Source organism: Manacus vitellinus, unplaced genomic scaffold (genome assembly GCF_001715985.3).
Source record: "Manacus vitellinus isolate BGI_N305 unplaced genomic scaffold, ASM171598v3 scaffold_0_pilon, whole genome shotgun sequence".
NCBI lineage: Eukaryota > Metazoa > Chordata > Aves > Passeriformes > Pipridae > Manacus > Manacus vitellinus.
The window spans coordinates 48,909,906-48,932,860 of NW_021938789.1; the positions used below are offsets into that span (position 1 = coordinate 48,909,906).

Here is a 22,955-nt window from a genome sequence, read left to right on the forward strand (position 1 = left end):
TGGAGGGAGACAAACACAGAGACATATAAAAGCTGATCAATTAGCATTAACAAAGGCAGCAATCAGAAACAAACCTAGCCAGTCACACCAGACAATAGGATATCAAGAAACTGCAACAACCTGGGACTTCGCAAAGGATGGTGCAAACCTGAGGGTTTATTTTTTCACGTAATCATAGCACGAACTAAAAATAATTTTTTATTGGACTGATGCTTGAAGAATCACATGAAGACTGAAGTTCATTTCATCTTGCCTCAGTAGTTAGTGAATATAATGCAGAAACAAAAAAATCATAGACTTACAGAGGTCAAACTTAGAAAACACTTTGGTTATATCATTTAACCTTGTGTACATTATAGGTCAAATGCTAAAATGTGTGTGAAGCCAATATGTTTACCCTAAAACTTATCACCTAAGGCAAATCCAGCTGTGGTTTAAATATTTCGGCAACAAAGAGAATCCACCAGATCCATTTTGGTGTTTTTCCTATGACTACTTATATTCAGTGCTAAAAATGAGTACCTTATTTCTAATCTGAAGGTATCTCTCTCTGTTTTTGCTGCCAGATAAAAAAACCCCTCAGTTTGTTATTATACTGGTTACATAAAAAATCCTGAATTGATTAAATGCTGCCATATCAAAGTATGTGGTGAATAATGTTAGGCAAAATGAAAAAGAAACATATTTTTTTCCAAACAGATTATATACCCATGATTATTTATTGATACAATGAGCTAAGTAGTAACCCAGCATCTAAGTCATCAAAATCTATCCATCACTTTTGGTATGCAATCAGGATGTAAAGGAATAATCAAAACCAGCTTTGCATTGAGAACTGATTCTCAGCAACCTTGTGCAAGTAAGTATGTCTATGCAATGTAACTGTAGATCATAATTAGATTTATGCTTCCCAGTCATGTTTAAATAGGGAAGATGTTTATTTTTCCTTCATCTCCAACCTGTTGACTCTTGGTGGTTGTGCACATGGCTACAGCCAAACAACATCTTGGAGAATCAGCACTACAAATGCCATTACATTCATTACTTTCAGAAACTTACTGTAGTTAAAGAAACAAAGTATTTAAAGATAAAGCTAAATTCACATGCAGGTTGCTTCATTTGACTAACTGCTTACATTTATGACTGACTTAGGTACGATACAACAAGTAACCACTAAATGTGGTTACTGGTGGATACTTGGCTGGTATAGAGCCAGTTGCCAATCTGAGCCAGACTTGCTGACCGTAATTTAACTCTAATAAAGCGTTTCCAGTAATTACTCTGTCAGTGTACTTGTTACTATTAATATTTTCAGCCTGAAAAGTGAGTTTGTCTATTCCATCAATGACCAGATAGCCAGAGGCACGTGGACTAAATGATTCAATGGTATATTCAAAAACATAGACCCCCAGATATGGAACATGGAACTTTCCAGTTGCTGGAGCAAATGAAGCGCCATAGTTGACATCCAGATTGTTAAATCTGATGGGTCCTGGAGTTGTCATTCCATATGTATGAGATGCAAAAAATGCCACCATAGGTGCATATCTGTATGATCCTTTTGAAAAATCTGGAATGGAATAAAGAACAATATCAAGTGGTGTTACATCGTAGAAAAGCATTTCAGGCCAGCCAAAAGATCAAAAGCAGCTTTTCTGAAATCACATCATCCCATAGCTTGAGCAAATGAAATATAGTATTTCTGCAAAACTGAATTTTTCTATATTGTAAAAAACCATAATTTTCTTCACAATTAGTGCTAGGTGTATACACCAAAGAAAAATTTTAGAAACAGCAAGGGAAATTTATGTTGCCTATACTAAGCTATCATTAGGGGGCTTTCTTTCCACCCCCCTCCACCTCCTAGTTTTTCCCACTCCAGGGTCTCTCTCATTGTTCATGTGAGTAAGCCAAAGCCAAGAATTTCTCCGGAAATCTTAGATGAACACTGAAGAGGTTTAGCACTCCCGATGTTAAATGAAGGAATAAAAGTATATGTGTTTCTCTTCAAGCTGAGCCTGCACACTATCATTACCTGCTTTTGTACAAATGATTTCATTCACTATTCATATGTTGTCATGAGTGAAAATCAGCCAAATGAGTGCTGAAACGTGCATATAATTCACATTCCATGTGGCCTGGATGTAAATTATTTACTTGTTTTCTGGACTGAATAAGCATAATTTCCACTTTTCTTTCTTTCTTTCTTTTTTTTTTTTTTTAATTGAAATTACCTTTCAAGGGCTACATCCTTTGTTGAGGAAAGTCAGAGGCATGCCTAACATGACTCCTTGAGGCCATAGTCCCACACATCGTGGTAACTACTAGTATTTATAGAGTATTTATGGCCCTGTTAAATCTAGTATTCCCCAGAGATGTGATTTTACCTCCCCCTACAAACTCCATGACATCATGTTCAAACACATCTATTGCGCACCCTCCACTCTGCACATTTCATCAGGGAGCTTTCCAGCTATTGCAGCAGGTCCCAAACCAATTTAATCCCATCATCTGGTCATATTAAAGAAAGAGATCATGAGTCACCCACTGGGATTGATGTCTTCGGCGCCAAAACACGGGACACTACTACTAGAGGTGGTACTCATTAAAGTGAAATGTGAGACCTCTGACCAGCAAATGCTCTCTAATTAGGCCCTGGGGCAGAGGCCCATACTGCCAGCATATTGCTCTACTAAATTCTGTACTTGCCGACGCTCAGGGAATTGTCGTTCCCCAGCTTCACGCTGCAGTTGACTCCTCCGAAGGGGTGGCGACAAGCACAAACAAAAGTCTGTCTGTCATTGATACAGGTTCCTCCATTCTGGCATGGGGAACTGACACAAGCTGAATACTGCCCTGTGAAAGAGAGAGAGGAAAACCAACAACCTCAGTCGCAACGTCATTACAGCAACACTTGCCAAGTTTACAGTATTTTGTAAAGCCTCTTTGTCAATGCATAATTTCTGCTGAAATTCTTTGTGAAGGACAACTTCAGATTCTGTCCAGGCTGTTCAGACCCTTTGCTGGTCTGGTCTATCTTTACTTGAACTCAGCAAGCCCCCAAGATATTCAAAGTTCCCTCTAAGTGCCAAGTTCTGCTTGTCTCAGAGGGTCAAGTACACACAATAAGGTAAAAGATGCTTCCAAGAAGTTAGATCATGCTGCTTTTTCTGGACAGAGCCAGCTAATCCTTGGGTGTACCAAAATACAGATTTTGTACTGCTGGTGTGCAGGTTGGACTGTCTTGTCTATGACATGACCCACCCAGACATGTAGCGACCATTGCAGGAGAGTCTGGCTCCTGGTGATGAAAGATCTTTAATGCTATCCAAACCACTTCCAGTACTTGTCCCTGAATAACTCAACTCTAGGATGTCTGCAAAGATTGTTGTAGAAGTTTTCTGTTGCAGGCAATGAAAATTACACCAAACAGAGCAGAGCAGAGTACCCTTGCTGAAGATGTCCTTGCCTCTGTTCCTGACTATGTATGAGCTGACCAAATCACACTCAGCCGATAAGGAAAAATCTGTCAGGCCAGTGCTGCTGAGCTCTGAGACAGCAACTACTGACTGTAATTGTATAATGTGTTGTCATAATAGTTCTAGGGGGAAGAAAATTCAGGTCACATTAAAAATTAAATAATGCTATGAAAAATTCTGAATACAAGGCGTTCCCAAACCATACATTTTTCTTTTCTCTTGTTTTGGTTAAATAAAAGTCATCTTTTAGCAAATTTTTTTTGCCAGGAACTGCCAGAAGACCTCTGGAAAGAGAACTCCACACAGTCCTGTGATGGTAAATCTACATTGGTAGGTCAGAACTGGAAAAGTCTTGCGTAAAAGGATCTACTTATTGGCGGGGAAATGTTGAGCTGCAGCTTCACACAGATATTTCAGTAATGCTCATGTTATCTTCAGATTCGTAATCAGCCGTTTCACAGACTGATGCATTAAGGCAAACTATTTCTGTGTGATATTTTAGTTCAGTGAGCAGAATGCTAAGGCACATGCTACAGTGACACTTGAATTTACTCTGATACAGCATATGATTTAAAAACACAACAGTAATTCCTTCCACAGAAAATAATGTCCATCCCTTAATGCCTGAAATAAAGTAATTTGGGACTGTCATGACTGGGGTCACAGCACAGGCAACTGGACATGAGGAAATAATGGTTTTCTTCTCAGATAATAGTTTTGCTGCACACTTAATTGAAGTTATTTTTCACTTACATTTACCAAGCATCCACATATTTACCAAGCGTGAAAGGAAAGCAGAAAAGGAAGGAAAACAGCTGATTGTGCTGACCATATCATATTCCCAAAACACAAAAGCTTTGTGTAAGAACACGGCAGTCTCTCTGTTAATTGGCCTCTGCTTATCATAAACAAGAAGTAAATCCAAGAAACAGGAAAATGATCACAAAAAGGAAATGACAATGATGTTGAGACTACTGTTTAAAAAGTCTGCTGAGGGGTGATTTTGCCTGAACTTAACCTTGGAGTTAATTCAAATTCAGGCATAGCTTTATCTACATTATATTAACCCTCCAGGTGCAGCATTGCTTAATAGCAGCTGGGAAGCTCTTCCATTTCATAGAAATAGGAGAAGCTGTGAAGGGAGTTGAGTCAAGTTAGGATTTTCAGAGTAAGAGGCAAATACCATAGATCTCCACTGTGAAGGTAATCTCTATGTAACTATGCTACAATAGCATGTTTCTGCTGTCATTTCTGGCTGAAGCTACTCCTATGTCCAGTATTTTCTTTTTCTTTTTTCCTTACTGAAGGGTGTTCTGAGACAGGGTATTCCCTCCTTGGGGTAAGATGCCAAGAGGTTCAGGCTAGGAAAAGATTTCTTACTAGAGTACATATTTTATTGTTAATTAATCTTTCACAACTTACTAGTGTAGATGAGTAAAAGATGGAGACTGTAAATTAAAGGCTTAAATTGTAGCTATTAATAGCAGAGAATAAACTGAATGCAGTTGCTTATTACACTTGGTATGGTAGGAGTGAGGATAGTGAGTTAATGCTCAGTTTTCCCACTCTTTAGGAGGGCAAATATCCAGAAGCTCTTCTGGGAAATAGACTGCCAACGCTGTGCAAACAAATCTTCAAACAAACAATGATGCTCTGTCAGTACCTACTAGAGTGTTATTTAGAAGCAAATCAAATACTTAGCAATTTAATGGTCTCCTTATGGAAGGAAGTAACTCCAGTGGTTAAGTTTGGAAATTCTTCTGAACAGGAAGTAACTGGCCAACATTTTTAAAATATTTAGTTATCAGTAACTGTTTCTCAGGAAGTCCTAGGAGATTGGAAGTGCCTGAGAGTCAACTAAACCACCCTGCTTGCACAGGGTCAAACTGGTTGTCAGCCTACAGTTATTAATCACCTCTGGTTCAGCACTCTCAGTCTGACAGTGATAAAGGCAATGGTTATCCCCAGGATTCTAGATCCAAGGAGTGTCAGGGAACAGGAAAAAGACAGCTTCACCTGGGCCAGCACCCAGGAACTGAGGGTGACAGCAGGGCTGGTACCTCACCAGGACAGGTGACAAGCAGAGCATGGTAGGTGTAGCAGGAGAACCTACCCCTGATAAGACCTATAATCCAACACAATGCAAGTTATCAGCCGCAGGCGCCCGGGGTGCTGTCTTGGTGTTAAAGTATGCTAAGACCATCCTGGTTCACCAGACTTCAAATGTGCATCCTGCTATTGAAATAGGATTTGATAGCTAGTCTGCTGGCTAGTAGATCTGTAACTAGCAGTCAATCACTTTATACTATGAAAGTCCAGTCTCCTTGCATACAGTCAGGTTCTTCTGACATAACCCTTCTTGGGGTGTATGTGTGGAGATTCCTCCCTTGGCTGGGGATGCCCTCCAAGGTTACTCCTTGAGGCTGAGAGAAAGAGGTCTCCCCACGAGCATTGGTATGGGTGAGTTTCATCAGATCTCTACTTTATAATTATTCCTTTTTGCTAGCTTTAATAGAACTGCTTCAATAATTGCTTTGTTACAGTGTGCTATACTACATTATGCTCTATTATACTCTACCAGTAGATTTTTAGTGTTTATATTGTGTACTAATAGTTCTGATTAAGATCTTTTGTCTGATCATTTCTATGAAATAAATTATTCATTTTGTATAAATGTTCTCATTTTGCCAATCATCAAAACCTGCGGGACAAAAGTTGTTCAATCATACCTCTGTAATTCCTTAAATTTAAACCATTAACATAACCCGAGGCTAAGATTAGGTTTAGCCATACCTAGACTCCTCTCTGAGAAGGGATTTAGAAAGCAAGGGAGTCCTTTCTGTACCTTGAGACTCACTGGCAAGGCTTTGCTTTTTAACAAATTTGTCTAAGCCTTCCACTGTCACCTGTGACAGCAGGTTGATCATGGTAACCAGGGTTAGTCACAGTCTAGCAGAACTGAAAAGGCCTTGGATTTTGGCTTGAGCTGAAAGAGGGATCCCAGTCCCATAGGCAGAGTGAGCAGTCTAGGGGCTAGGTCAGGATGCTCAGGGCAGTTACGGTACTCTGGGCCCTGTCAGGAAATTCAGGTATAAGCTGTTTAGGGTGTTTGTGCTGCAAAGAAGGACAAAGGTTCACCCACAGTACTCTTGTGCAAAAAGCAAGGAGGAGAGGTGCCTCAGCTGTGCCCTCTGGTTTTGCGTGGGGGCAGGTTGTCAAGACCCATCTGAGCTACTTGGACTCTAGCAAGTCTGTTTCTCTGTTAAGCAGGGGTGTTTAATATTTCCAGTGTGATGATTTTAGGATCATCAATTTAAAAACAAAGAACCAGTTTCATCAATCCATTAGTCTAAAGCCTAAATACGCAAAATTGAGGTGTAGGTCATCAAACTGAAATGGAATAACCATTACACTTGTGCAATTAAATTAATATGGAAAACATTTAAATAGGTTAATTTCACTGCAGGCTTGGATGATAAAGCAAAAATGGAAGCTTGCATTTCTGTTAAGAGTCAGAAATCCTGTGAAAACAAAATCAGAAATAAATACAAAGGAAATGGAGAAATGAAAGAAATTACCTCTCACAAAGATGCACTGTTTTAAATACATAAATATGTGAAACACAGCTTCACTCAGTTATTCATGTTGGTGGGAGGGTGGCATAATCTGAATAAAGCAAAACCCACACCAGGAGAGCACATGGACCTTTGGAAAGCACTGCAGCCTCTAGACTCCTTAGAAAACAGACACAGCACTAAATAGCAACAGGAAAATGGAAACAGAGCTAAGTTCCCCTTACACTATATCACACATTTTTGCAGTAGAACAGTATTTGCATTGGAAGGTAAGACCAACCATAATCCATATGCAAGACTAATGAAGAGTCACTGAATTTTGTAAGGGCTCTCATATCCCCTGTGTTAGATGTTGAAGCTCTCTTAAGACCACTACTTTTTATCCACCCTGGGTTGCCATTACAGTAAGTATCAGGCAAAGTGTTAGTGTTTTCACCCCTAACACATGTAGTGCAGCCTCTAGCTGACATAAACCTTTTCTTTAGTTCATTCCACAATATAGGAAGTCTGCAAAGGTATATGTCCCTGCATATGCAACGCAAACTCACGTTGTTTTGTCTTGATTTCAACTAACTGCCTAGGAAAGTGTTACCTCAGGGTCAAATCCTGAACACATTAAAGCCAATGAGAACCCAAATCTGTTAGAGTAGGATCAAATATTGATCATATTGGAATCAATGAGAATTGTCATTCACATCTTTCTAGCATTTTTTTTTCTTAATTGAAAAAGACAGTCTAAGATTAAATACTTCTTATAATTAGCCAATTATGCCTCAGGGTTTCTTTGACAAATTTTGGTAGAGATGGCACAAATCTCTGGGTGGTGTTCTGGAACTTGAGAGAAAAAGCTTTCCTGGAGAAGCAAAATCTACCCAGCCAGAAGATGGATACTTGTTAATTAGGATAATGGCCTTACTTCTTCTGCTTACAGAAATGTAACATATGACTTTGCTAGGCATTCAATATTATTGAGTACAAAAACTCATTATAGATGGAAAAGTCTGAATAAACATTGCTACGTAGAAACCTTGCGTAGAAATAAGGCTTCCTAACATCCGCAAGATCTGCACTTTCTGTAGGAGTGAGAATGCGTACAATGTTATCAAGCAAGTTATTTGTTAAAATTCAGTATGAGATAAATAATAAATAGGAAATACATTAATTCATTAATGTGGAGTGAAAGAGAGAGCAGGTGGCACCTTTCTGTGCTCCAGGCAGGTAGCACCAGTGATATTTTCCAACAAAGTAGATGATGTGGGAAAGATCAAAGATATCATATCTCGTTTTCTCTTAATTTTAACAAAGGTTTTGAATTTCCGTCCTATGCAGTGCCAGGAACAGACAAAACACAGAAATGACTGAGGAAGAACTGCCATTTTTAGTAGCAAAATATTCAAACTAATTTGTAGATCATGGCAAATCTTGGTGCATTTTTAAGCGTGACTGCCTGCTGGAATAGCTGTGCCCCCTCTCTAACTGAGAAGGTAATCAAGGACTGAAATCCTTTGGTGGGGATTGCTTTCAGCAGAAGCCAAGCTACTCGTGGGACTGGAGCTTTAAAAATGATCCTTTCCATTGATTATTGAGAAACACTGTACCTAGGACAGGAGGAGACAAAGGAGCAAGGCGGGGAAAGGAAGGAAGAGAGAGGACAAAGAAGATTGTCCACAGCCTTAGCACATGAACAAAAGTGATAGCTCCTACTATTTCCACATCTGCATGCAATAGGGACCAAATACTGTTTTAGAAATATTCATAAGTTTAAGAGTGCTTTACAGAAAAGGTTTAGGTCTGAATCTTCAAAACTACCTGGGCATGTCTCTGTCATTAAGGAATCTGTATCATCTTAACATGAATTAGAATCATCTCAGGATTTCTAGTCACTTAGTCACTCTTCATTTTCTGTATTGTACCAGAAATTATATTTCCATGAAGCATTATCTTGGGCTATTGATTTTCACTCAAGTATGATTCCAAAAGTCATAATTCAGAGTTTGTACTTTTGTGAATTCATTCATATGAATTCATTTCACATGATGACATTTGAATTTAAGCTCAGAAGCAAATCACACTCAAAGTCTCCATTTTAAGAATGGAAGCTCCTACTCAACTGAGCTGTTCTCCAGGTGGATTTGAGCCAAACATGCTTTATTGGCTCCACTCCTTCTTTTGCAAGAACACACTGTATAACTGTAACTGTAATTTCAATGAATTACTGAAGGAGTCGGCAAAAGCCTCATTACAGTCATTTGGTGTATTCGCTTGCTTCAGATTTTTGATAGTTTTCATCCCTGCTGACATTGCAAAGTACTGAAGCAACTCCATATTTCTCTCCCAGCTTGTATACACTTTTTTTTAACTGAAATTACTAATTGAGATGCAGACACAACATCTTTTTCTTTAGATTTTGTCTAAACTGTCAGTTACATTTCAAAGGTCAGGTTCTCAGCTGAGGGTGTGTGCATGCACATGTATCTTAAAATGATCAGATGTGAATTTAGGAATATTAAAATGGAGCTTCTAGATGCCTTAGTGCAGTCTCCTCATAAGAAAAACAAATTCCCTTGTAAGCAAGAGAATAGAGTAATCTCACGTTCCTCTGAAACACTCTTTCTGGCAGTCTTTAGACTTTTTCTTACCCTCAGTCGAGTTCTGCCACTCAGTTCATCACAATGGTTACATAAGCCTTTATTAAAACCCCCTGATTTTTAGGAGAGCAAAATGCTTTACCTGGATCTATAGTATTATCCGTGTTTCTTTGACTTCGGCTTGCCAGGCTCGTGGTGATGTTTGCTGCTGTTTTTTTTGCTGGGGCTGGTTTCTTTATAACTGGCTTCATCTGCTTCTGGAATTTGGTGATATTGTTCACTGCATTTGCCACTGATATGTCAACATGCTGGGTTAAATTTGTCAAAATAGTTCCTGCTTTTACTTCAAGGACAGATTCAATGAGCTCTTTGAGGCCTCTCTGCAGCAGGGGTATATCTGGCTGAGCAGATTTAATTAGCACAGGGATACTCGCGTTCACTCTCTGGATGCTGTTGTTGGTAACCTGACACAGCCCCCAGGCCTCATGAGCCGTCTTATTCACTAGTGGGATGACGTTTGAGAAACGGATCGACTTGGCTTCCAGGGCCTTGATTCTGGAACTCAGTGTCTGAAGCTGAAGTAAGACCACTTGTTCTTTCTCTGTTGAGGCAGCACTGGTTCTTTTCAGCGAGACACAGTTGTTTGCCAGAAACTTGGAAATTTTTGACTCTACGTTCAGAAGGCGGACCTCATGGTCCTTTGACTCCTCCACAAAATCAAGTAGTTTTTCTTCTAGGCGGCTGATATCTTGTTGCTGATTTTCCACTTTTGATGCTGTATCATTTAAGATGTAGAGAAGTCTACTGAAATTGTGGAGGATACTTTTGTCAGACTCCTTGTATGGAAGATCAGAAAGAGATGGTGCTACTTGTGAAGTGAATTCATACTTCTCGTTATTGAGCAGTGTCTGGAGGGATTCATTCAATTGTTGGAACTCGGGAATGAAAGCCAGGATGCTGTCCAGTTTCTCAACTCTGCCACAGCAGATTTCAGTCTCATTTCTTAGAGCATGTAGCATATCTTTCAGGACATAGTTATCTTGAATAGAATCAACAGCACTGTTTATTACTATCATGGTCTTGTTTAAGCCATCCTCTATTTCCATGGAGCATTCATTAACACGACTCTCAAGCAGTTCCTGATAAGCATGAGACTCATTTTTAAGTACTTCCTGAGTTTTGGAAAGCTCCTTCATTGCAGAAGTCATTATGTCAATGACAGTAGTAAGGTTTTCAAGCTTCTCATTGATATCTTTAACTTGAATTTGTTGTTCATACTCTGCAGTCAGACTAAAAGGTACCCCTTGTTCAATCAAGGGTTGTAAGATCTCCATATCATAGCACAAATCATTAATTTGCTCATTCATTTTGTCCATCTTATTGTCCAGTGGTAGGAACAGGTCAGAGAGACTCTTGTTGAGGACAAGCATGTTCTCTTGGGTTGCTGCCAGCTGTGTTTGGAAATTTGTTCTGCTCTCTGACAACATGTCATCACAGACCCCCAGAACAGAGTCTCTCTGAATTTCCAGCGCAACACTGAGATTGCTGATCTTGCTGTCTTGGACTCTTAAATCATCATAGATCTCCAGCACCATCATGCCTTGTTTCTTTACTTTCTCATGCAGTGTGAACATGTACTCTGTAAGATTGTACTCCATGACTTTATCTGCTGAAGGGATGCTTTGTCTTGAGGACTGTTCAGCTGATAACAGTTGTTCATGAGCATCTCTTATTTCAGTAAGAGTCCTATTTAAAGATTCATAATAAATGGCACTTCTTGACTGTTGGTGCTCCAAGTTAATTTCCAATGACTTCTGCTTTTCTTGTAAAGCTTTCAAAGGCTTGTCACAAGCGAGGGCCATTTCTTCTTTCATCTGCACCATGTGACTCTTTAGCTCCAGAATGTCAAGTCTTGTTGGCCCACTGTCGTTCTCCTGAGCAAATTTTTGTTGGGTTTCATTCAGGTGCTTGACTAATTCTTTTGTATTTTCAAGCTCACCTGACAAACTAGACACAGTCTTGAAAATTTGAGCCATGCTCTCTTGCATTTCACCTTGAAATACTTTAAAGTGTTCTCTGACTATATCTTTGACTAATTCATTGATACTTCTGGATTTGAGACCTTTGGGGAAAAGGAGAAATATGGAAACAATCAAACCAATTGTGTTAGCCACATCTAAGTTTTTCCCCCAATGTGAGCAAACACAGTATTGTACAGAAGTAAAACACACACATCCCTGCCCCACAGAGCAAAATTTAAAGCTGAGAAACGTAGAGGATGTCTAATAGTGTTTGAGGATTCATCCCTGTTTCTACTGAAATCAACGGGAGTTTTGCTGTTATTTTGAAAAGGCAAATTCAGACTCTGCATGTGGTTTCAACTTTGATCTCCTACTTAAGTGGTTTCTGAGCACTGAAAAGAGATCTGTGTGCTTTTGTGGCTCTCTTATAAAATGATGTGTCTTTTCTCCACTAGAAAAGTAAAGGAAAAACCAACTGCTTTATCACCATTATGATCAAGAAGTGAAAGCAGAGACTAGGACCTTCCTACTGTATGTGCTAAGTGATCATATGAAACACTGTAGTGAGAAAGAACAAAAATACAAAGAATAGCCTTACTGAATAGCTTAAGTTAGTAACATGACAGCTGCTGCAAAATGCAGACATTTTAAAGGTAGAAACTTTTAGTCTTGCAGACTACAACTCCTTAAATATCTCATAGGAATACTGATTTTGAAAAGTACTAGGCAGAGGTGAATGTGTGGGAATTCTGCTCCTGTGAACAACATGAAAATATGTTTCCCATATAGCCTTAGATGGGTCAAGACAGTCATAAAAAAAAGAGTGCTGCATAATATATTGTAATTAATTAGAGCAGTAGTTCTACTTTGGTGTGAGATTAGGAGGATTTTTATTAAATTTTTCTCCAAAGGAAAACACTGAAACATTTTTACATGTTTTTCCTAAACCAAATGAACTACTACTACTACCCAAGTAGCCAGCTTGTGATATAATGCTTAAATCATTCAACATTGACAATGCCTCGATGACCATAGGTTCTCTGATTAAAACTGTATTGATAAAGGCAGAAATTCTCTGTTGCCTTCCCCTAGATTCCTCTCAATTAGTTCTATAGCCTGGATTTTATTGATTTGTCTGTAGAACACCAAGGCATGTTCTAAAAACTTATTTGAAGGTACATTCTCATCAAGGGCAGTAAAAGGTCAGGAAATCAAACCCATGAAAAGCAATGCAATTCTGGGCTCCAAGGGTGCAAAAGGATTCCAAATGAAAATGGTTTTGTTCAGCAAGCTAGAGAGAAGCACAGTAGTTTTTCACATGTTCAGATGGTGGCTTTTTTCCAGGCAGGATATAGTATGCAGGTACACTAAGTTGGCTAGCCTGGGAAAGAGCCACTTCAGAAATATAACATGAAGTTTCATAAGCAACAAACTCAGCTACCATCAACAGCAATTTTACACAAAGCATAATAAACAACAGTGATAATACCGAGATTATCTTTATTACTTTTCTCTTTACTACCTGAAGAGCAAGTGAAAGACTAGACAGATGTATGTACATGAATACGCACATGCATGTGCACACTTACACATTCTCAGATATCTGAGAATAAAGATGTCCTGGCAGCTGAGAGGAAGAACCAAGATGTGAACGCAGAGTCAAATAACTACCATGTAGCAAAACCATTCTAAGTGATTATTTGTTCAGGTTACTTTATGATGCTGAAAAGTGTTCTGTGCTCTGAGACACAGCGGGCTGTGAAGAAAATTTTAATGGCTGTGGAAAGAATCAAGATTACTCTAAACCTTCTACGAGGAATCAATTAAATTCCTTTGTCTCAGCAACAAATCTTGATAACAGACCATTCTGCTGAGAGAGGTGTTCCACAGGATCTATACCTTTTCTTTCTGTGACAGCCAAGAAGGTGCCAGCCACCCTCTCTCCTATTCCTACTCTGTTTAGCTGGATTGCAAGTGCATTATGGAGCTCAGCTCTGGTTTTCAGGTGTTCCCATTTCCAAGGGGGTGTAGAGCCTGATAAAACAGACAGCTTTGGTTTTCTCTCTCCACTGCTTGCTGGCCAGGACAACTAGGTAGCAAGTAAATAAGTGCTACTCCAAAGCCCATCAAGGGCTGTGGGAGCACACTTCTCCACAGAAAGACCTGACCCAAACTTGTATTGTAGGTGACAATTGGGTATATTCTTGAGCTTGAGCTGAGAATACGTGCTGTGCACTCAGGGATGTAACTCAATTTCTCTGTTGCTCATTTTGAAATAGAAAGGTCCAAACTACCTATGAACATTAAAGACCTTTTGCACTTTTTATGAGATTATAAATTTCAATTTTAACTTCTTGGATGAAATCCAAAGGGTGTAATTACTTTGTGTCAACATATACTCCCTTTGCAGTTTCAGTTATTTGAAGAATAATGTGCAAAATAAATGTATGTACACAGGAGACTGAATTAAGATTATATATGCAGCTGTAAATGACATTTCTGACTTGGAAGTGATTAACACTCCATTGTTGAGTTCATTTTTAAAGGCATGTACATTTTAATAATGAAGAGGAAAGATGTCTATAAAATATGGAGTTGAAGGAGGAAGAAAACAATATTAAGAAGTAAGCAGAGTTTATTAAATTAAAGGGAGAATACCAAATTATTTTCCCTAAGTAAAAAGTGCAAACAGCCTCCTGAGTACTGAAAGCAATTTTTAAAATGCACAACAGATTTAACAAATCAAATTAGAGAAGCTTATCAGTTATTCCAGTGAGTGTTGCCCCCTATTAACAAGTGACAGGTTTGTGTCCCCAAAGTCCCTTTACAGATGAAACTAAGAATTAAAGACTTTTTAAACTGTACTGAATTGCTTGGTCACAGAATCAGACCTCACTCCTAACAAACCCTTATACAAAGCTGGGCAGAACTTGGAATTTCTGCGATAATTAAAAAAGCTGATGAGCTTCTAAGTGTAATTTTTAGCAAGTCTGATGTGCCTATACTGCACCTCTGTACCAAGTTACAGGACAGCATGGAAACTCTTTCCAGGTCCTGCTACTTTAGGATGCTCTTTATGCATTTGGAGTACAACTGACTGACGTTTTCTGGACAGAAACCACAGTTGCCCTTTGTCACTACATATAAAAGCCAACAAAAACATTAACCTTGTTCTTTCTCCCCTCCTTCCCTCATTCCTGCTGTTTACCTATGTACAAGCCAAGTATAACCTGTATTAGAATGCCCATTATTAGAGTCAAGAAATGTAGTTGATAGCATCATTTTCATTAGAGCTACTTGGTTAGGAGATAGATTGAGAAGATAAATCAAAAAAGGGCCATCAACTGGAGATTTTGTCTAAACAGGTGTAATATAAAGCATTGCACATAACAATAATAAAGGTTTGAAACACATTTAAAGAGAAGTGTGAAATAATGAGGGTTTTTTTGGACAGCACATTTTAATTAAGACTTAGACCCTGAAATATAGATAGGGAATGGAGAAGCAGGAGCGCAGGTTGCAGCAAGTCACCTGTTAGACTAGCCTGAAAAAGACAGATAGAATGAGTGGAATATGAAAAAGAATGAGGAGAAAGCAGAAGGGAAATGGAAAATATTCAAAGACAAATTAAATGTATACCCTAAGGTCAAGAATGCCATCTAGCAATATGTGGAGGGGTGAAAGCAGGTCATTGATCAAGAGATGGAATAAACTTGCATACAAGGGAGCCATCTAGCATGTGGCAGGAGCAACTCAGGAGACAGAGGACTGCAAACACAAGAAATAGGGTCCAACTTGGTAAATCTGAAGGATATACAGAAGCATTTATTGTTCATGAAGTTTTATCTCAACGTAAGGAGTTCCAGATTCTCTGTTCTATTTTTAATCAGTAGAAAAATCCTCTGGATTCTAAAGTGTAAAATACAGTTTAGGGAAAATTCCTGAAAAACGAGAAAAATACTGCACATCAAGGAAATTAAAGTTTCAGTCTGAATCTGCTTGTTAAGCACCATTTGTACTTGGGTAACAAACAGGTCTTGCTGCAGGATTCACAAAAAATGGATGCATAATTCTGCTGGTGAGGATCTGTCCAAGCTCCTGATCTCTAACTGTGTCTTTCTCATATACGGAACACGAGTACAGATGTTTATCAAAGGTAGCCTAATATGGTCAGTGAATTATTCAGCATGATGTTTGCCATGTTATTAATACAACCACCACAGAATTCCTTATATATTTCCCCTGCATATGTGAATTATGTATTAAGGCATATTAGTTAGACTTGGTAGTAAGGCAAATACTACAACCTTTATCTGCTGTCAGATAAACAAAAACAGAGATAAGAATATTTGCAGAAGTTCTATGTAACTGAAAATGCCTTGATAATGGCTTAACATGTAGACGATGTAGTACCCAAGAATACAAATTTTTTGTCACTATGAAAGACACTATAAAAAATGGTGAAATAAAAAAATCCCTCTGTTATGAAATGAAATTAAAAATGAGTTCTCCCCATAAATGTTGAGCAATAGAACAGGACAATCCATGAAGGCTTTTAGCCTTTTTTTTTTTTTTTTGGTACCTTGCAGGGTGAGTGATTACATTAATTTATTTTTCTTACCTTTCAGAAAAGACTGGAAGTCTCTGCCCTTATCTTCATTGATTTTGCCTTCCAGAGAAGAAAGCATCTTGCTCACATCATTCATTGCAGCCGCAATGCTGTCAACCTTCTTCTGTAGAAAAGTCAGTTTCATCTCTTGACTGCTAATCTTCTCGTTCATTTTTTGTTGAAGTTCTTGGTCAGAGAACAAAATTAGAAGAAAAAAAAAACTGTTAAACCACTGTGGGGTGAAAAAAAAAAAGGAAGTGTAATTGACTTAAAAGACATTAGTTGAAAGTGGGGTGAAAAGTTTCTGAATTTTTAGTCTTCAGTGAATCATCTTGATTTTTGTCATGTATCACGTATTAGTGAGGTTCAGCAGCACAGCAGTAACTAATTGCTGAAGCATCCGTATCCATTATAAAGTATTTATAATTCTACAAGTGTATTTTGAATGGTTAGCATATTTTAATCAACATAATGCCATTCTTTCTCCCCCTAGCATCCTACAGGGTATTCAGTTATCCCTCATTTAGTCTATCTCCTTTAACACAATCACAGAAGCATTCATTTTTACTTACTATTTATAACATAACTTCATGAATTTGCAAGGCTTGTGTCTGAAGGAATACATCATCTTTTCATTGTTCAGGTCAAAATAAAGACTTGTTTAACACAGCAGCAAGGCAGAAAAACAGCTAAAACATAAAGGACTTTGGAATAATCATTAGTCTGTCATTAAGAATAGATGTTCAACCTATGAAGTCAAGTTTATTTTAAAATCTGCTCAAATTGTTCCTGACACTCTTAGTCTATTCAGAAAAAAAAGGCCTAAATGGATGCTTTTAAGGCAGTGAAGAAAACCTTGATCTTGAAATAAGGACTCCACATGACTTCAGCCAGCCATCTGAGTTTCACAGATGACAGTAATCAAACTTAGTCTGGGATTTTCAGAGGATGTTGATAAAATTAAATTCTCGAATCCCTGTAAGCAAAGCTAGAAAATCTCGTCAGCTCCTTCAACAATTCAGCCTAAATGGGCTACATTAGACACGTGATGTTAGACACGTGATTCTGGCCATGCTATGACTTAATAAACTGCTATGCAAGAGATTCTTTAGCAGTACATACTAATATTTATTAGTGTAAATTTACAGTACTGCTATTGATCCTTTGTCACTTTTCATTATGGCACCAGTGTCTATTCCCATGGCACTAAACAGTTATAATCAGAAATCCTGTCTAAGCACAGGGGTCTAAAGACTCCAAAAAACCCCCAAGCAAGTCATATGTAAAAAGGCATCTTCTTCTTCTGATAACTTTCACTCTTCAAAATTCTAGTATGTAAAAAATAAATGTGGCTTATCTAACTTGATAGCATTTGGGAAAATCCAGAAAATTCACCCAGTCAGCACAGATGAAGCATGTCAATACCCTTAAGAATGCTCTCCTGCAGAGGTATATTGGTAGTAAAAATCATAATTGGTAGAGCCTGGTGAATAAGGCTAGCTTTTTTAGGTTAGGATGTTAGCATCTCCAGCTGTCTTCTCTGCCCAAGGTGCTATTTACACAGATACTGAAGTGTGTTTATAACTCAAACATCTAGTTTAGACTCTGGCAATTCTCTCCAATAGCCCTGCAGAGACAGGCCATTGATAGATCTTTGTCTGAAAATTCTTCATGGTCATACTCTTTTGTGACAGACAAACAGATCTGGATACTTCTGCTCCTGGTTGAATTGTTACTATCAAAAAGGGATTTGAATTCGTTACTGGCTCATGCACAGCCACCCAAACTGACACCTAACCTGCAGAGTGTAATGCTTTATTCAGTTTGGTTTCTATCAGTTCTGACTGAGGGAAGAAGAGAAGCTACATAGATGAAGCTGAAAGTGAGGGCTTATGCTGGAAAGTGGCATGGCTGCATAGTGGGAGCTGGAAACAGAATCTGGCTTGTAGATTCATGGCAGCTTCTGATGGAATGATGGATCAGGGCAGTCAGTCCTGACCCCACGTCATGTTTGCAGTGTTGGCACCCAGAAGAGGTATCTCTCTCCTTCTAGACTTACCCACTTTGATTTAAAAAAATAGCTAAAATGTAATTAACGTGGAGCTCAGATTCCAATTTCAGATTTATTTTTCAGAGCATAATTCCTACTAAAAGAAGTGGCACATTCCAGTGCTCACTTCTTTATATGTGTCCTGTCTGCTTTACTAAACAACATCCTCCTCCCTCCACCATTGAGAAACTTGGTTGCTAACACAATATCATCAATGGGCAACAGACTCCTAACTCCCATTTGAAATACTTTTCTACATTTTCATGCCAGATTCACTCTTTCCCTCTCTTTTTCTGTCTCTCAATCATGATTTAAAGTAAAAACATATATGACATAAGCACATACATGCTTATTGTCTCCATAAAACCCTGTGGTGATCTCAATTCTGACATCCTGTTCTCCCAGCATGCATGAATATCCCAGCCCAGAACAGTATATTGACAACTGCAAAACACAGATCTGAGAACATAAGTTGCCTTATTTATTTGATTCTTTAAAATGTTTTCGGATATAGGCCAACTGTGTGAGTGACAATAACACTAGAGTGTGTAACAGCTGATGATTATGCAGAAAGCCAGTGTAGACATCCATAACCAAAGCATCAACAGATCCAAAAGAAAGGGAGGTAGTAAGAAAGTTCAAGGAACATGCATCCTTAACACCATATTTCACATGTTGTCCATCTTTTGGCTCCTCACCGTGTAAACTACAAGCTTATTTGACAGTAAGTAGAGAATGCTGCCAAATAACTTGCATATAATTTGCCACACAAAATTTACCTGACAAATGCAGTTTCGCTCACTGCTGGGGAGTATATCACAAGCAGAGGATGATTTTTTTCAAATTACTTCCTTATTCAAATATGTTTCACATATTTCTTTAGTTGTTAATTAAACAAGATATGCTGATTGTTGGCAGTTCTGAGTACACAGGCTTTCTAAATAATTCTGCCCTACCAACATATCTACACCCTCAAAGGCATATACAACTTCAGATGGTACAGCCTGGAGTATAGTACAGTGTGCCAACTACTTCAACACCTCTAAATCATGGATACCTTTTCATGTTTCTTTATAGTGAACAATTAGTATTTGAAATAATGGTTAATTGGAATGATCTGATAAACCATGATTGTTTCTGCTCCCAGTCTAGCGAGTGCACAAACATGCCTAGCATGTATAAAATTCTGTTCCATGAATATTTATGCAGACAACTATGAAATTAATTTTCTGGAATATTTGTGCTGGTAAACTTTAAATCATACAGATGGTAATGAAAAATAAATACAACAGGAAGTGAGGACACCCAGCATTCCTAAAGACCAAGAAGTGGAGAAGCTTTTCACACCACAGTCATCTAACATAACTTCTCAATGTACATCACTATCTGAATAAAAGCATTATTGTTATTAACCAGCTCTTACAATGCTAGATGGTCTGTACGTACCCCTGCAAGACAACACTGACATTATGTTCCAAAAACTTACAGTCTAGATAGGTTAAAGTAAATGCAAAAATGAGCAAATGAATAGTGCAATCAGAAATAGTCTCAAGCATCTGTGGTATAAAACTATCCCTGTGTTCCTTAGCTATTTGATAATCCTAGACAGAGTAGCTTAAAATGCGCCTAAGCTGCCCTTGTTAAAGCTTGAAGTGTCATTGTACTCATTTTGAATAAAGCATCAACTTTTGTAAGAAAATACATAACAATAATCACACATTCAGATAATCAATTAACACCATTACACTTTCTTTTATGACCAGTGCTGGTCTCTACTACCCCTAGATTTAGTTTTGGGGTTTCTTTGTTTTGGTATTTTTTGTTTATTTTTTAAATTTCCCCCCCCAACTGTTAATTAATCTATTTTACTCAGTAACACAATAGTTTAAATATTTCTATGGAGCATACTTTCCTGGTTTTAATTTAGTCACAAGACACTCTATAAATGCTAAGTTGCTGGTACCCTTAAATTCAGTTTCTTCTGCCCATCTGTATCAGATGAGCATACCACTGAACCATGACTGCTAGAAATTCTGAAGGTTCATTCCGGTCCCTTCAGCAGATAGGGATTTTCCTCAAATGGTTTTTGCAGTGATCTTAGTGAGTCACACGGTCAGTGACTGGGCTAGAGGTAATAGTAATGGTAACAACTGACCTGGCCCACTGGGGTCCTGAGGAGCTCCTGGTGTCCTCTCAATGACAGTTCTGCTGCTTTCAGCCTGGTTGCTATGTATAACTGATTGTTGTTCTTGAGCTAAGAGAGGTAGAAAGATGAAAGGAGGTGAGTGAACCACAGAACATGACAATTTGGATGATTCCACAACACTTTTTTCTCTCTCTCTTCTATACCAACTTTACCAAAGCCTACTTCATCTACAGTGACTCTTTACCTGCTTAGTGCATCTGTAATATAGTGTGGGACACTGTTGATGAAGACATTGATTGGCTTTATAAATGGCTTGACAAGATTGGCAAAGGTTGGTGTTAATATTAAAATACCAAAACTTCCTTTACAATGAACAGAATTTTTAAATGCTCAGGGCTAAAAATTCTAGAGGAATATATTAGAACAATATAAAACAACAATACAAAGACAATATAGAGATTGTCAGCTGTAGAATTAATTAGGGCTTTTTATAGCTACAAATCAGGTTTGCTGAAACTAATTTTGGGCCTGTTTTATTGTTGGTTTTTTGGGGTTTTTTTTTAACAGATTACACAGATCTTCAACTATGGAAATGTTACCACTTAAGGCAATGGTGATATTACATCATTGCAGAACCTAAAAAATACAAGCCATTTCAAAACATAATCAAATTCCAAGTTCCAACAAATATCATCTGAGATTTGTGACTGGTACACACGTAAAAAATCTTCACAAAGGTGATAATTTTATAAATATTTTCTTTGGTGATGGCAAATGGGACTATCTGTGCTTATTTTATATTTCAGCCTAAAAGATCCCAAAATCATTTGTAAAAAGCTGTACTGACATTATTATTATTTCAGTATCACAGCTGGGGAAACTGAAGTCCAGAAAAGTGAAATGCCTTCATTCACAAATGATAGCTGACAGAATAACTGGGAACCAAACTGAGGTTTCCACCTTCCTGACATACTTCTCTAGCCATTAGGCTTGGTGGTGTTGTTTTCATTTCATTATTTTTTTAAAAAATGAAATATGTACAAAGTAGGTCATAAGTTTGCTAGTGTAAATTCATACCAATTTTTATATGCTTGCTCAGTTCATGAAACATTTTTAAGTGGATGTTGTTCCAGAAGAAGCATGTCTAAGGAATGCCCCTTATGTGGCACTAATGTGATTTCCAGTCTTTAGTACAGTACAAGCAGAATAACTTGGGCATGGTGACATTATTTTACAGTTCAAATATTAAAATCTAGTTTAGCCATAATGTGAGTTTCCAGGGAAACAGAATAAAATGCTGAATTGAGAAATTCCATGTTTCATCCGTCTCTAAATAGTATATTTCAAGATAAAAAGATTTAAGGGTGATATAAGATGTTTTATGTTGTACATTAAGGGGGTTGTAAAAATTAAGATAGGAACTCAGAGGAAATTATCATACGGACTGAGAGTTTCATAGAATCTATTGAGATTGGCTGATAAGAAATACAAAATCCTCATATAGTTATAATTTAAAACAGCTTCTGTTATCTTCCTGTGGCATGGTTATTGACTGCTAAATACTTGCATTCAGCCCAACTCATTACATAGGATTTATCAGGTGGGGATGTGGTGATATAATCTATGACAAGGGAGTCAGTTACTTGCCTGTGATAAAGACCAGCTGATTGATGTCCTTTTATTCTTTCATTTACCAGCCTTTCTGTTGCTTTAAATGCATTCACTGACACTGTTAGTGCTACAGACACCACATTTTTTTATACTATCAATCTTATCTTTCATCCTCCCTAATAAATCAACTGCCCCACTCACAACTCCACATTCTAGAATACTCAAACCGTTACAGTTTTGTTCGGTTTTAGAGTTCCAAGGATATATATTTATCCCTGTGAGCTTGTTTTACTAATACTTTGAACTGTTCAGATAACTTAATTGCTGTAAAACCCAGGATTCAGTATTTCTGTTGGGGCAAACCAGTAATGGAGCGAGCCAATAGTGCACTACGCTGCCCCTGACAGCAGCAAGGACTGCAGCCAGAGATGCACACACACATGAGCCTCACCCAGAGACAGTATCACACATTGTACACCTTTTAAATTTCATCACTGTATAGGAAAGGTACTCCTCAGGCACCATTAGAAATTCAGGCTTTTCATTTGTGAAACCAATTCAGAAGAGTCACTGGCAATATAGCTTCTCCTACATCATTCTTCCAGCGTGGCTCAGGCCTTTTCCAACAGAACAATTCCAAGACATCATATGGCAATTACATCTACATGTTCCTTGGTCCCACAGCTCAGATTTCCCATCTTAGATGTTAGATAATGGAAGATATGATGGGAGCACCAGACCGAAAATCTAATACGCATACTCTTTAGGGTAAAAATAGGCATCAAATGACTCACATTTGAGATCTTTTAAGAATTAGATATGCTATGCTCAGTTTAGGCTAAAAAAAATAAAATATTAGACTGCTAGACCCACCTT

General features: G+C 38.1%; 1 protein-coding gene across 1 annotated transcript in view; it reads right to left on the minus strand.

Moving 5' to 3' along the window:
• Window positions 1–185: 185 nt before the first annotated feature.
• Window positions 186–22,955, minus strand: part of MMRN1 (multimerin 1) — a 43,425-nt gene continuing 20,655 nt past the window's right edge. The window contains exons 4-8 of the mRNA XM_008929799.4: window positions 20,478–20,576; window positions 16,285–16,458; window positions 9,785–11,764; window positions 2,710–2,856; window positions 186–1,570 (exon numbers count right to left, since the gene is read on the minus strand). Coding sequence (XP_008928047.4) covers window positions 1,149–1,570; window positions 2,710–2,856; window positions 9,785–11,764; window positions 16,285–16,458; window positions 20,478–20,576 — 2,822 coding nt within the window. The 3' untranslated portion in view covers window positions 186–1,148. The remainder of the gene's footprint in view (window positions 1,571–2,709; window positions 2,857–9,784; window positions 11,765–16,284; window positions 16,459–20,477; window positions 20,577–22,955) is intronic.